Source organism: Bos indicus, chromosome 10, assembly GCF_029378745.1.
Source record: "Bos indicus isolate NIAB-ARS_2022 breed Sahiwal x Tharparkar chromosome 10, NIAB-ARS_B.indTharparkar_mat_pri_1.0, whole genome shotgun sequence".
In the NCBI taxonomy this organism is placed as follows: domain Eukaryota; kingdom Metazoa; phylum Chordata; class Mammalia; order Artiodactyla; family Bovidae; genus Bos; species Bos indicus.
The window spans coordinates 2,297,083-2,312,095 of record NC_091769.1 but is presented as its reverse complement, the minus strand read 5'-3'; the positions used below and the strand labels follow the sequence as shown (position 1 = coordinate 2,312,095).

General features: G+C 40.3%; 1 protein-coding gene across 3 annotated transcripts in view; it reads right to left on the bottom strand.

Annotated features, from left to right (window-relative positions):
• Nucleotides 1–331: 331 nt before the first annotated feature.
• The window catches only part of NREP (neuronal regeneration related protein), a 32,954-nt gene continuing 18,272 nt past the window's right edge, over nt 332–15,013 (bottom strand). For all 3 annotated transcript variants that reach the window (XM_070796819.1, XM_070796818.1, XM_019968018.2), the window contains 2 exons: nt 7,036–7,113; nt 332–2,082 (listed from right to left, as the gene is read on the bottom strand). In XM_070796819.1, coding sequence (XP_070652920.1) covers nt 1,957–2,082; nt 7,036–7,113 — 204 coding nt within the window. In that variant the 3' untranslated portion in view covers nt 332–1,956. The remainder of the gene's footprint in view (nt 2,083–7,035; nt 7,114–15,013) is intronic.

The following is a 15,013-nucleotide window of genomic DNA, read 5'->3' as shown; positions in this document are numbered from 1 at the left end:
GAGTAAGTCTTTATGGCAAGGGCAAAAAAGAATGTTTTGAGGTGTGAGGGAGTGCATGGAAAGAGAAAAACAAAAGTACAGAAATAAAACGGGCTTGGTTTAATTCTCCTTTGTAGCCATAGGCAGCTCTACAAATACCATCCCAATGAGCCCTTGCCTAGGCCCTTATCTCATAAAACCCTCAGAAGGGAAAATGCTGAAAGGCAGAGCTGATTCTATCTCTATTGATATTTGCCCTTGGATCTACTTTTGGGTCTCTGAGAGCATATGAATTAACACGAGACAGTGTAAGTATTCAAAAGTAGGCCTTTCCAATGATGAGCCAAGCCAGTTACCATACAGCTTGCATATTTATTGAACAAATACTACTAAAATAGCTAAAATACATTGGGTACTTGTCGTGAGTGCATCAGTAAAGATCACATTGTTACAAAAGCCTGCATATTCAGCAGTACACAACTGCAACTCTACATAAATGCCACAGATGCAGAATACTGTTTTCTTGCTCTATTTACACAGCGGATATACCTACTCTAACAAAGGAGGTGGGGGGAAATGCACAGGAAACTCAGGCCAATGGGGAGCGAGAAAAGAACGAAGAAGTGCAGCGCATGCGTCAGTCGATGTGTAACAGTCAGAAGCGGAACAGTTCAGAACAAAGCCTGCCCTGTCAAAGGAAGAGCTAAAAGACAGTTATATAAAAATCAAGGTGGGCTTTCAGACTGGCTAACACAACAACATTCCATGAGTAGATGGTATTGTCTGATTGTATTTTTGTTTATCCATTTCATTGGGAGCAAGGACAAAAATGTAAAATCTACACCTTGCTTATCAGGACTGTTGAAAGAGTGCTCTGCCTTTTAAAAAAAATTTGGGGGGGGGGTAAAGACAGTTTCTTCAACCTAATTTTTGGGAAAGGTGTAACTTTCATGTTCCTACTGAGATGCTAATTTTTTCCCCCCAGAGGGCATTTATAAAAAGAAAAAAAATAAAAGTTTGCCCCTTTCCCCCTGAATATTTTTTCAAATGAAAGAACCAAAAGAGACACCTAAAAACGCCTGTCAAATTATTGCTTTTCGTTCACTAAGTTAGGCAGGCGAGGCTACTGAAAGGAAGAGATTTGGTAAGGAAATTACAGTTTTGTGATTGCTCCCGCTACAGTGACTGCGTGTCCAGGAGTGCCAGCCCGTGGGACGGGAGTCTCCTGCTCTGCGGTGGCACTCGCTCAACCTACAATGCTGAAGAAGAAAGCCACACTGAAGACACAAGGAGAACAAGTCAATCCAGTCTAGAGAACGACATTCAGGGAAACAGAGTACCAACACCTTCTTAGAACATGAAAATAAAAAATAACTCCATCAGAGCTACCTCGCCAAGGAGCATGTTGAAAGTCCAAAATAGCACCATTCATCAGTGTCTCAGGTCCTGTGGCAGCATCTCGGTCACTTACCACAAGGAAACAATGAGTTTCAAACTACTTCTATACATCAAAAGAGTACATGGATAAAATATAGAGATATACAGACAATTGATGAACATAAACTACTAAGCTTGTTACATCTAAATGAAAAAAAAAAAAAAAAAAAGGGGACTCTCAGCCTCTGCAAGAAGCAGTCAGGAGCTGTGTGAGTGAAAAGGCAGAAGTGGACCGGTTGTGTGAGAGCAGAGGGGGTTTGAGTTGTGGAAGACATCGTCGTAGCAAACCAGGCCTGAAGGCCCACCTGTAAGGGTTGTAAACGTGGATTCACAGTGTGAAATTCTGAGCGTTTTCACTTGAGTCAGAATGATTAAAAACTGGTTTGATGATACCTATTTGTCCACTGTACATCTCTAAAGCAAGGCTCAGAGTCCCATAGTTTCTTCTTATACTTGATGATTTACACAGAAAAAAATCCCATATATGATACCATGACCTCATCAATACCCATACACCATATGGAATACAAATGGAGGTGATTAAAAAGAGTGGAGGTAACTGGTTCCTGGGGAGTGGAGTTCATTGCTGCCAAGTGGAGTCAGGGAGGCAGCCCCGATCCCGCCATCCTTCTTGCGGTTCACTTCCTTGGGGACAGGAAGTCTTCCCTGAAGAGCACACAGACAGACACACACAGAAAGAATCACACTGAGTCATGCTTTGAAAACCATTTGAACATTTTTGCTTCTTCCTCCCAACTTTTATCCTTGAACTCCCAACATTTTGCAGAGTTTACATATTAAACACAGTTCACCTGAATGTAAATATTAGGTCTGTGAGGGCATGAAGTAATTAAACACTAGCTGCCTTGGCTGCAGTAGAATCAAGGGCTTCTCTAAGGGCTGAGCCCAGCCATGTGGGAGGCAGCATTCCCCACAGTCAGGTTTCTAAAGACAGTTTCTGGGATCAAATATGGCCTGACAGAAGGCTGGGTGAAAGGAGTTCCTAGACTGTTAACGCTTTGGGTTTTTTTTTTTAAGAGTTGAATGGCTGTGGTGGAAAGGGATAATTGTTTTATAATACATAGTAAAAATATTTAAAGCATATCACAACTGTGACAAATATAATTTATCAACACTTTATCCTAGAAGCAAGTGGCCCAGGCCCTACAGGCCTTACAGTGAGGACCAAAAGTGGGCACTAAAGACAGGGGAGTGTTTGGGGGGTAAATCACGTGGGCCGGGGCTGGGGAGGCAGCAGCTGCAGAAGAGGCGACGAGAGGGAAACCAGGCCCAGAGAGCGGGAGACTCAGCTAGTTGGGACTGACTGCAGTCTTCCAGTCTATCCTCACAACCCTGATGAGTGAGGATTTGTGTATCTGACTAGGAGAATCCAAATACACTGTGACTGAGGACCCACTGAGCGCCCATAGGGAGGAGATCCCCACCACAGCCAAACAGCAGGAGGACAGGACAAGGAGGCCCATCTGCCCAAGCGATGCCACAAAATAAAGGTCTTATCAAAACCAGATGTTATGCCCCACTCAGGAATGAAAACAGTGAACATATGACAAGAGTCTCTTTTAGCCTAACCATTAAGTACAGGAATTTTCTAGGGGAAAAAAAAATCCATTATGGTTTTAAAAGATCTGTTGGGATTTGTTGTTGTTGTTCTCTTTTTCTTAAGGCCACATGTTCTAAAACGATAGTTATAATAAGCCAATTTGACTGGACATAGGTACTTGGGTTAAAGTGATAATCATGCTTTGTAATCTACAAATTACCATATTTTAATCTTTTTAAGAAACTCAACATTCAAAAAACTAAGACCATGGCATTCGGTCCCATCCCTTCATGGCAAATAGATGGGGAAACAATAGAAACAGTGACAGAATTTATTTTCTTGGGCTCCAAAATCACTGCAGATGGTGACTGCAGCCATGACATTAAAAGACACTTGCTCTTTGGAAGAAAAGCTATGACCAATCTAGACAGCATATTAAAAAGCAGAGACATTACTTTGCCAACAAAAGTCCATCTAATCAAAGCTATGGTTTTTTCAGTAGTCATGTATGGATGTGAGAGTTGGACCATAAAGAAAGCTGAGCGCCAAAGAATTGATGCCTTTGAACTGTGGTGTTGGAAAAGACTCTTGAGAGTCCTTTGGACTGCAAGGAGATCAAACCAGTCAATCCTAAAGGATATCAGTACTGAATATTCATTGGAAGGACTGATTCTGAAGCTGAAGCTCCAATACTTTGGCCACCTGATGTGAAGAACTGACTCATTGGAAAAGACCCTGATGCTGAGAAAGACTGAAGGCAAGAGAAGAAGGCGACGACAGAGGATGAGACGGTTGGATGGTATCACCAACTCAATGAGTCTGAGAAAGCTCCAGGAGTTGGTGATGAACAGGGAAGCCTGGCAAGGTACAGTGCCTGCGGTTGCAAAGAGTTGGACATGACTGAGCGACTGAAATGAACTGAAGAATTCAGAAATCAGAGACATCCAAACAACTTGAAACCAAATTGTTCAGTTCACTCAGCAACCCCAGAGTGAACTAAATGTAACAGAGAATTCAGCTTTAAGAAGTTTTATTTACCATACAGAGTTCTCATATTAAACATCTGTTTTATCTAAATTTTTTAAAAAAAATCTCAGACTTTTAGAGCATGTAACATTTTCAGAATGTATATAAAATCCCCTCAGTATGTACTTTAATGCTCCAGTCTTAGTCTGTGATTTAGAGGTTGTTTTGGTATCATTAAATGCCAAAACGGCCAAACCAGAAAATTAAAATTTTATTCATCATTTACATGCCCTAAGGGATCCAGAAAAATATCCAAAAGCATTATATCGAACAATTCCTTTCTTTTGTGAAAATAATTTCAATTTTGAAATTTGGCATGCAATCCCAGTATTTAAAAAAGAAATCCATTGAAACCCGATGTTTTTAAAATAATGTTTGTTTCTCTTCTTGTATCAACCAGTTAGCGTCACGGTTCAGGGTATGACAAACAAGTTTTAGGCAGATGAAGAATTCAATGCTAACTGTCATAGGCTTAGAAAAGGAAATCATAAGTTCATAACACACTTCACTTACCATCATGGCTGGCCTTAAATCTGCCTACTTCAGACCTACTCCTAAGTGAATGTACAGAACATCAGTTAGTCTTTATATGTGTCAGTCTCACTACCCTCATATGTCCATGAAAAAAAAAAATGTATGGGAGATGGGTGGGAGCTGGGTGGGATATGGGTAATTCAGAAAGAAGTTCTTCCAGGAAAACAAAATTCGAAGGAGATTATTTCAGATTTGAATTTACCATTTTTACTATTTTTTTTCTCTCTTTCAAGACCCCCAAATATTCAGATGTGTCCTTCCTTCACTATTCACATTCTGCATGCCTACTTTGGACTGAACAGTCTATTAGATTTTAAGGCAAGAAAGACAAAAGCAGTCCCTCCAGCCTGCCCCACAATTAACATGCTATATGGGAGCCACCCAAGTAACTGGAGGACAGCAGAGCGGTGGTGACAAGCCTTGCAGGGAGTTCTGATATCAGACACCCTGGGAGCTTCTGGGAGCTAATGTTCTGTGCGCCCTTCCTTGGGAGGCTGGGATTCACTAGATTTCAATCCCTACCTCCTATTCATTAAAAAAAGAGAGAGAAAGAAAGAAAAAAAGATATCTTTGCCCCCATTGAAGGAATTTTAAGCTTCTGCAACAAGAGAAGGAGGTATTTCAAAGAGGAGACAGGAAGATGTCTTATTTCCACAGGTTAGACCTTGGAAGAATTTTATGCAAAAATTGTCCTATTTTCCTCCATCATCCTCATATAATGGTCCCTATAGGACTGAGGAACTTGAATAAACCAAAAGGCTGGAGGAGGAGATACAGATACGTGTCTGGGGGCCCCCGAGACTGTGCTCCTGGGTGGCTCTCCCTGCCGACGACTGTTAGTACATGAGGCCCCCAGTTACTCAAGAATGTGTTTTGGGCCAAGTAAGCCAGGATTGTTTTTCTTATGATTATGCAAAGATGTACTTTTCCAGAAGGCAACAGCTAGAAAAAGGACAAATATATTATGCTTAAAATACTATTCATATATTTAGAGAGGAAAGAACTCAAAATAACAGAAGACCTGAATTCCAGGATCCACCAGCCCCCTGGAGCATACCTCAATGCAGACAAGGCCTAAGACTCAGATGGCCTTTCAAGAGGAAAAGGAGGCATGTTGACCTCACTGAGGAATTTGTCCAGTCTTGCTTGTCTGGTTGATGCTACCAGTATCAAAGACAAGAACTCTGGACTCCTGAATGGGGCAGGAACTAATGAAGAAGCTATACTCCTCCTCTTCCCTTCCATGATCACATCTTAACCTCAGCTACTCAGGGGAATTATGCCCTGAGGTGGCCCAGCAAAGAATGTTTAGACCACTGCAACCCTGGTGGTGCAGTGCTTGGGTGTGAGTGTGTTTTAAATAAAGCTGTATTTTTGCTCACTTCCACTCCAATCAGAAAAAGTCTAGCTCAGGCAGGGACCAAATCATTTAGTTCACGTGCTTTCTTGCCAATGATTTCGACCTTGACCTTCAGAAATTCTCTGAAAGATTAAAAGTGATTTAGGACTGTTTTCTTTCAGTGCAAACTGCCAGTCAACATAATCTCTTTAACTAATGTCTGCCTGTCAGTAAAAGGTGGGGAATTGCTGAAACCACTAAGGACAAGTAAGACAGTTTACCAGAGTTGAAATGACAGTAATAGTTGGGGAGTCCTCTCCATTGGTCAATTACACTTAAGAAATTTTTAAATGGAAATTGTATTTTCAATGGTCTCTATTTTTTTAATTGCAGAATCAACAGGTCAGTGGTAAAAAATACAATCCTCCTTGCTTAAGGTCAAATTCAAATTTACCCTAACAAGCAAAGTTCAAAGGTATCTACAGTAAAAACTGGTAAATGTTTTTGCTGTTGTTGTTTTGAAATGCTGCTGAAATCTAAAATGTAAATTTTACAAATTTTCTTATGGCAGAGAACTGTCACTCTGAAAATGTCTGAGCAATGAAAGCATGTTTATAGAAAATATTTTTGGGCCTAAAACTTAGAAGAAAAAATATAGGAGCTTTTTTTTTTTTTTTTTTAGCAGCTTTTTAATATCTTTCTGTTTTGTTTCATGGGTAATTTTATCAGATAGTCAGGTGTTATTACCAAAAAAATTATCATCATCTATATACTTTTAAGAGAACTTTTAGTTAGATATATTCATATTTGGCTTTATCTACATCGGAATGGAACAAACAAATTAAAAAACCTGTAAAATGTATATATGACAAATGGGTTCCACTGTTCTTAAATGAAAATTTGCTTTGGACTTCGGGCATCAAGAAAGAAAGATAATATGAACTGTAAGAATCACGGGATATCAGGATATTCTTTTTCTTTTTTGTACTACATGTTATTTCCAAGATGATAACAGGTTATGGATTATGGTATCAGGTTAATGGATTATTATAGTAGACAGTAATGAGTATTAAAATGAGGAATAGGTGTTGTTGTTTGTTTCTATATTTAAAAAACAAACAAACAAACACCATAACAAAATGTCAGCTGGAGATCTTACCTTAGGAAGCCTTCCCTCCATTTCCTTGTCTGGAAATGGTTCTTGACAGACCCAGACAGAAAGCTCTGGGTAATAAACCTAGAGAGACATAAAAGCATACATATTCAGATTAAAAAGAGGAGCCACTCTGAAACCTCTTGGGATCAGCTTAATGAGCTCAATTGTCCTCAATGGTCACTTATTTTCAAATTGTAACTTAGAAAGCTGGGGAAGCCCATTCTCTCTTTCAGTCAGTGTACATATTCTACACTCAGGAGAGTTTTAGCTCAGTGTCTTCCAAGACTAAGTTCAAGACAGCAGAGATATCAATCAGTGTTATCTTTAGCACGCAAAGCGGTAGCGTCATGGCCTGACTGGCTAAGCAAACTAAGGCACTGGGGAGGCCCAATTTTCAAAGCAACCTGTGATTAGTATCCTTGCAGAACTCCATGTTTATGAGATAAATGTGTCATGTACTCGCCCAACACTGTTAAGGGTTATCCTGATTCATTTGTTAGAAGGCTCAATGATGCATAAAGCATAGGGAGGAGAGGAAGCAGCAGCCTGCCTCCTCCCCAGAGTCACAGGTCTGCCCAGCTGCTTGAAAGTATCAAGGGTCTGAGACAGGGACAGGGTGAGGGACGGCGTCATCATCATGAATGATTCAGAGAATAGACGATGAATGGGGTGGTGGTGCAGGGGTGGACGAGATGGAACGATTGAGTCCAACTGAGTAACTCTTCTTTCAATACTGAAAAGGGTTATTATCATAAGAAGGCTGCTGGCCAGCTGTTCTCTATCTCTGGTAAAAACAGGAGGAGGGGGATAAGGAAGGACTTTTACAAGTACAGATTTAGGTCAGCTGTAAGGAAGAACTTGGCGTAAGAATTGTTAAATTACTGAAAGAATTTAGAGAGGAAAACTGTGAAATCTTCCTTAAGAAATTTAGAAACTGAATCCAATCACCATCTGCCAGGCCCAATTTACATTTGATACAGCCCTTCTTGAAGGGAGGGAGAAAATTAGATGAGATCCCCTGCAGATCTGATTCTATAAATGCTGTAAATAAGCTTTACATTTAATAAATAACATTAAGAATCTCACTTCATTAATCAGTTATCAAATACTTATGCATCTTTTTTTGGTTTGTTTTTGAAAGCATTAGATGTGGTAGCCTAATCATTGGGCTCACTGCAACGATATCAATGTCCCAATGTCAGTCCATCTGGTCTGAGGCATGAAATGTGAATGGCTGTGCAGGTTCTGTGGGACAGTCTAACAGAAACTATCTTTGCTCAACTCCAGTAGCATTTACGGCACATGCCACTGAACAAAGCAATTTTGTGTACATTACCTAATTTATCCTGATTTTAAGTTGTGAATAGGTCTTATCATTACAGAGAAAAGGAAACTGCAACTCAGAACGGTCACACAGTGTACAGGATAAGGCTCAAACTCAAGCCAGATTCCCAGTTCTAAAGCGGGATTTCAGTTATTGGATGCCCTCAAATTATTCCAGAATGCAAACTGCCTACAACCTCTCTTTCAAAATTATACCAGCCCACAGCCACCATACACATTTAGGTCTTAAATATTGGAAAGCTCCTCCTGCAAGAACTGGGCTTGTTTGCTGACTTTGGACTGGGCCTGCTTTCTGGGCCATGTGGTTCCGCCAATCTCAAACTCCTTCCTCTTGCTCAGCTTCTTCTAGTAAAATTCCACCATCTGCCTCATTTGGGACAAACAGCCACCACGACATTCTCTTTAACCAGGAATGGGTGAAGAAAACAAAACCGCAATCTTCGATACACACGCTTTGCTTTGAGTCTTAAAAGAAAGTCACAGTACACAAAATCCCACTCTAGGAAATTTTAGGAGATCTCAGATTGGGATCCACTGTAAGTTCACTTAATATAAACAGATAAAAGATGATGACATCTCTATATTACTGCTTTTAAAGGCATGCTTTAAGTATAATTAAAAACATGATTGGTATTAGCAAGAAAAAGTATTTCACTGTAAACCAAAAATATTGATAGAAATATATATATAAGCTCAGTAGGCATATGGATGCAATGAAAAGCAAAATCAATTAAATGTTATATATGTGTTCTTCTGCTTTTCTGTGATATACTATTTTAACAAAATGACACTACATTAGCATTTAACTTCTAGGTCCAAAGCATCAATACTAAAGCAACCCAGGCTGGACCTGTAGGGAAAAATAGCTTGCCTCTCAGAAATTCTTATACTTAGTCACAATACTTATTATAATTTTTTCTAAGAACTTTCTTTTTTAAAAGCAAAACAGCCAATGATATTTGCCAATGAACTCAGGAACATGAGTATCTGTTAGCAACTCATGAGTAAGCAAACTTCCTTCCATACCTCAAATTTGCTCTTGTGCAACATATCAATTTAGCTATAAAGTGACCAAAGGCATTTCTAATTAGGCTTTTTTTTTAGTGCGTGAATCATAAAGTAATCATCGTAGGTGTTAGGAAAGACAAATGTAATTTTGGCTTTGTGATAAATTCATATAGTCTTCTTCAGAGTCAGAATTTTAACCCCAAAATGGCAGAGACAGAAGAATCTCATTTACATTATTAACACCTGCCTGGCTGGTCTCTAAAGAACTCAGCAAATTCCTGGACACAGAAACCTAAAGGGGAATAAACGTTTATTTTTTGGTTTTGGGAAAGGGTGGTAGATTATTGGAAATCCATGCTACCTACATAACAGCTTCATTCTTTCCTATACCTGTGGTATTTTGAAGACTTTAATATGAATGACTTTTTTGAGCATTCTTTGGCATTTCCTTTCTGGGATTGCAATGAAACCTGACCTTATCCAGTCCTGTGGCCACTGCTGAGTTTTCCAAATTTGCTGACATATTGAGTGCAGCACTTTCACAGCATCATCTTTCAGGATTTGAAATAGCTCAACTGGTATTCCATCACCTCAACTAGCTTTGTTCATAGTGATGCTTCCTAAGGCCCACTTGACTTCACATTCCAGGATGTCTGGCTCTAGGTGAGTGATCATACCATCGTGATTATCTGGGTCGAGATCTTTTTTGTATAGTTCTTCTGTTTATTCTTGCCACCTCTTCGTAATATCTTCTGCTTCTGTCAGCTCCATACAATTTTTGTTCATTATTGAGCCCATCTTTGCATGAAATGTTCCCTTGGTATCTCTAATTTTCTTAGAGATCTCTAGTCTTTCCCATTCTTTTATTTCGCTTTATTTATTTGCATTAATCACTGAGGAAGGCTTTCTTATCTCTTCTTGCTATTCTATGGACCTCTGCATTCAAATGCATATATCTTTCCTTTTCTCCTTTGCTCTTCGCTTCTCTTCTTTTCACAGCTATTTATAAGGCCTCCTCAGACAGCCATTTTGCTTTTTTGCATTTCTTTTTCTTGGGGATGGTCTTGATCCCTGTCTCATGTACAATGTCACGAACCTCCGTCCATAGTTCATCAGGCACTCTGTCTATCAGATCTAGCCCCTTAAATCTATTTCCCACTTCCATTGTATAATTATAAGGGATTTGATTTAGGTCATACCTGAATGGTTTAATGGTTTTCCCCACTTTCTTCAACTTAAGTCTGAATTTGGCAATAAGGAGTTTATGATCTGAGCCACAGTCCACTCCTGGTCTTATTTTTGCTGACTATATAGAGCTTCTCCATCTTTGGCTACAAAGAATATAATCAATCTGATTTCGGTGTTGACCATCTGGTGATGTCCATGTGTAGAGTCTTCTCTTGTGTTGTTGGAAGAGGGTGTTTGCTATGACCAGTGCATTCTCTTGGCAGAACTCTTATTAGCCTTTGCCCTGCTTCATTCTGTACTCCAAAGCCAAATTTGCCTGTTACTCCAGGTGTTTCTAGACTTCTACTTTTGCATTTCAGTCCCCTATAATGAAAAGGACATCTTTGGGGGGTGTTAGTTCTAGAAGGTCTTGTAGGTCTTCATAGAACCATTCAACTTCAGTTTCTTCAGCATTACTGGTCGGGGCATAGACTTAGATTACTGTGATATTCAATGGTTTGCCTTGGAAACAAACAGAGATCATTCTGTCATTTTTGAGATTGTATCTAAGTACTGCATTTCGAACTCTTTTGTTGACTATGATGGCTACTGCATTTCTTCTAAAGGATTTCTGCCCACAGTAGTAGATATAATGGTCATCTGAATTAAATTCACCCATTACAGTCCATTTTAGTTCACTGATTCCTAGAATGTCGACATTCACTCTTGCCATCTCCTGTTTGACCACTTCCAATTTGCCTTGATTCATGGACCTAACATTCAGGTTCCTATGCAATATTGCTCTTTACAGCATTGGACCTTGCCTCTATCACCAATAATTCCAATTATTCCAATATTCTATCGCCAATATCATTCCAATCCCAAAGAACGGAAATGCCAAAGAATGCTCAAACTATCGCACAATTGTACTCATCTCACATGCTAGTAAGGTAATGCTCAAAATTCTCCAAACCAGGCTTCAGAAATATGTGAACTGTGAACTTCCAGATGTTCAAGCTGGTTTTAGAAAAGGCAGAGGAACCAGAGATCAAATTGCCAACATCCGGTGGATCATCAAAAAAGCAAGAGTTCCAGAAAAACATCTATTTCTGCTTTATTGACTATGCCAAAGCCTTTGACTGTGTGGATCACAATAAACCATGGAAAACTCTTCAAGAGATGGGAATACCAGACCACCTGACCTGCCTCTTGAGAAACCTGTATGCAGGTCAGGAAGCAACAGTTAGAACTGGACATGGAACAACAGACTGGTTCCAAATCAGAAAAGGAGTATGTCAAGGCTGTATATTGTCACCCTACTTATTTAACTTATATGCAGAGTACATCATAAGAAATGCTGGACTGGATGAAGCACAAGCTGGAATCATTGCCAGGAGAAATATCAATAACCTCAGATATGCAGATGACACCACCCTTATGGCAGAAAGTGAAGAAGAAAGAGCCTCTTGATGAAAGTGAAAGAGGAGAGTGAAAAAGTTGGCTTAAAGCTCAACATTCAGAAAACGAAGATCATGGCATCTGGTCCCATCACTTCATGGCAAATAGATGGGGAAACAGTGGAAACAGTGACAGAGTTTATTGGGGGGGGGGGGGCTCCAAAATCACTGCAGATGGTGACTGTAGCCGTGAAATTAAAAGACGCTTACTTCTTGGAAGGAAAGTTATGACCAACCTAGACAGCATATTAAAAAGCAGAGACATTACTTTGTCAACAAAGGTCCGTCTAGTCAAGGCTATGGTTTTTCCAATAGTTATGTATGGATGTGAGAGTTGGACTATAAAGAAAGCTGAGCACTGAAGAACTGATGCTTTTGAGTTGTGTTGGAGAAGACTCTCGAGAGTCCCTTGAACTACAAGGAGATCCAACCAGTCCATTCTAAAGGAGATCAGTCCTGGATGTTCATTGGAAGGACTGATGCTGAAGCTGAAACTCCAATACTTTGGCCACCTAATGCAAAGAGCTGACTCTTTTGAAAAGACCCTGATGCTGGGAAAGATTGAGGGCAGGAGGAGAAGGGGACGACAGAGGATGAGATGGTTGGATGGCATCACTGACTCAATGGACATTTGGGAAAACTCTGGAAGTTGGTGATGTATGGGGAGGCCTGGGGTGCTGCAGTCCATGGGGTCGCAAAGAGTCGGACACGACTAAGGACTCAACTGAACTGAGCTGAATATGAATGACTTAAGGGAAAAAATATCAATGATAATCATTATCTTTACTATCAAATAACTCAGAATACCTCTGTCCATGCCGGCATTCACCAAGAGTTTTTGAAATACTTGCAGTGTGCTGGACAGTTAGACTCTGGATACCACCAGAAGAGAGACAGAGCTCCTGTCACCTAGGGGCTCAAATCAAGTGGCAGGGGAGGGAGACAGTGGGGTGACAGATCCTCTAAAAGATCATTTTAAAGATCACTTAAAGATCTAAAAGATCATTTAAATGTGGTATGGGCTGAGTTGTGCTCCCCCTAATGCCCATATGTGAAATCCTTACCCCAATCCTGTGTATAGAGATAGGGTATATAAAGAGGTAATTAAGTTAAACTAAGGTCATATGGGTGGACCCTAATCCATATGACTGGTTAGTTATAAGCAGAGGAAATTGTACACACATGCGCACACAGAAGACACACGAGGACACTGGGAGATAGGTGGCCATCTACAAGCCAAGGAGAGAGGACTCAGGAGAAACCAAGGCGGACTGCAGACTTCAAGATTCAAGAACTGTGGAAGATAAACTTCTGTTGTTTAAGCCATCTAGTCTCTGGTACTCTGTTTTGACAGCCCTAGGAAATGAGTCAGTTCAGTTCAGTCGCTCAGTGGTGTCCGACTCTTTGTGACCCCATGGACTGCAGCACGCCAGGCCTCCCTGTCCATCACCAACTCCCGGAGATTGCTCAAACTCAAGTCCATCAAGTCGGCGATGCCATCCAACCATCTCATCCTCTGCCGTCCCCTTCTCCTTCTGCCTTCAATCTTTCCCAGCAGAAAGACTGACTCTCTTCCAGTGAGTCAGTTCTTTGCATTAGGTGGCCAAAGTATTGGAGCTTCAGCTTCAGCATCAGTCCTTCCAATGAATATTCCAGGCTGATTTCCTTTAGGACTGACTGGCCTGATCTCCTTACAGTGCAAGGGACTTTCAAGAGTCTTCTCCAACACCACAGTTCAACAGCATCAATTCTTCAGCACTCAGCTCTCTTAATGGTCCAACTCTCACATCCATACTCAACTACTGGAAAAACCACAGCTTTGACTAGAAATGAATAGTGTGCTTTAGGTGCAATTTTTTTTTAAGTATAGGTTATGTCAAATGTAATAGTTCTCAGAATATCTATCAATAGATTTAAAAAACAAACAAAACCAACAATTAGCAAGACATCCAGTAGTGCTGTCAACAGAGGAAATGAGGGTGGCAGGGAGCAGATCTGCAAGGGTATGTAAAGGCTGCCAGATGCAAGCCAAGGAAGATAGAAGGTTGAGGGGCTTTCAAGTGCTGATAACAAGTAGGTCAGAAAAAAGGATAAGCTGATCTATCTTTTTGGAGGTCACCTGTTCTTGCTGGACGCCAAAGCTGCTCGTTCTTCTTGGCATATGTCAAATGATGCTCTGTAAGTGGACACATGGCTTAAATTGTTTCCCATATATTCAGTTTTCTGGATTCAAGTTTGTGTTCTTCATAAACACTTATTAAACCAACTTCCTTTTTTAAGCTTCACCAAATTCTCTCTTGGTGGTGGTGGTGTGAGCATCTCAGAAATGCAAGCACATGGGGATATCTTGTAAGAAATAAACCAAAGTTTAGGGCTTCCCTGGTGGCTCAGTGGTAAAGAATCCACCTGCCAATGCAGGAGATGTGGGTTCAATTCCTGGGTCAGGAAGATCCCCTGGAGAAGGAAATGGAAACCCACTCCAGGATTCTTGTCTCAGAAATCCCATGGACAGAGGAGCTTGGTGAGCTACAGTCCATGGGGTAGAAAAGAGTTAGAGACAACTTAGCAACTAAAGAATAACAACATAGTCCATATTCAGAATCAATCTAATTGGCATGATTCCTATCACTTCTACCATACTGCATGAAAATTTTGAATTACATCTATTTATTACCTGTTTCTAAATCCATATTTCCCTTTACTCACTTACCATCTTTATCAGTATTTCTTTGGGGAGACTGTTAGATGAGAACAATCTTCAAAGGCAGGACCATGGCTTTATTTGGAGCCTAAATGTATATATATATATATGTTGCTTACTTTACCAGTGAACGTACATTCTCAGAAAACTGATGAAGATGCTGCATGGCTTGGTTGTTAACAACCATAATTATAACATTATTTTCTAGCCTTTGTGGGGTTCCGTGTGCTTAAACAATGGCCCTTTTATGATTTATCAAAGATAGGTGCCCACCCCCTGTAATTAGAAGAGTGAACCAGAGCAG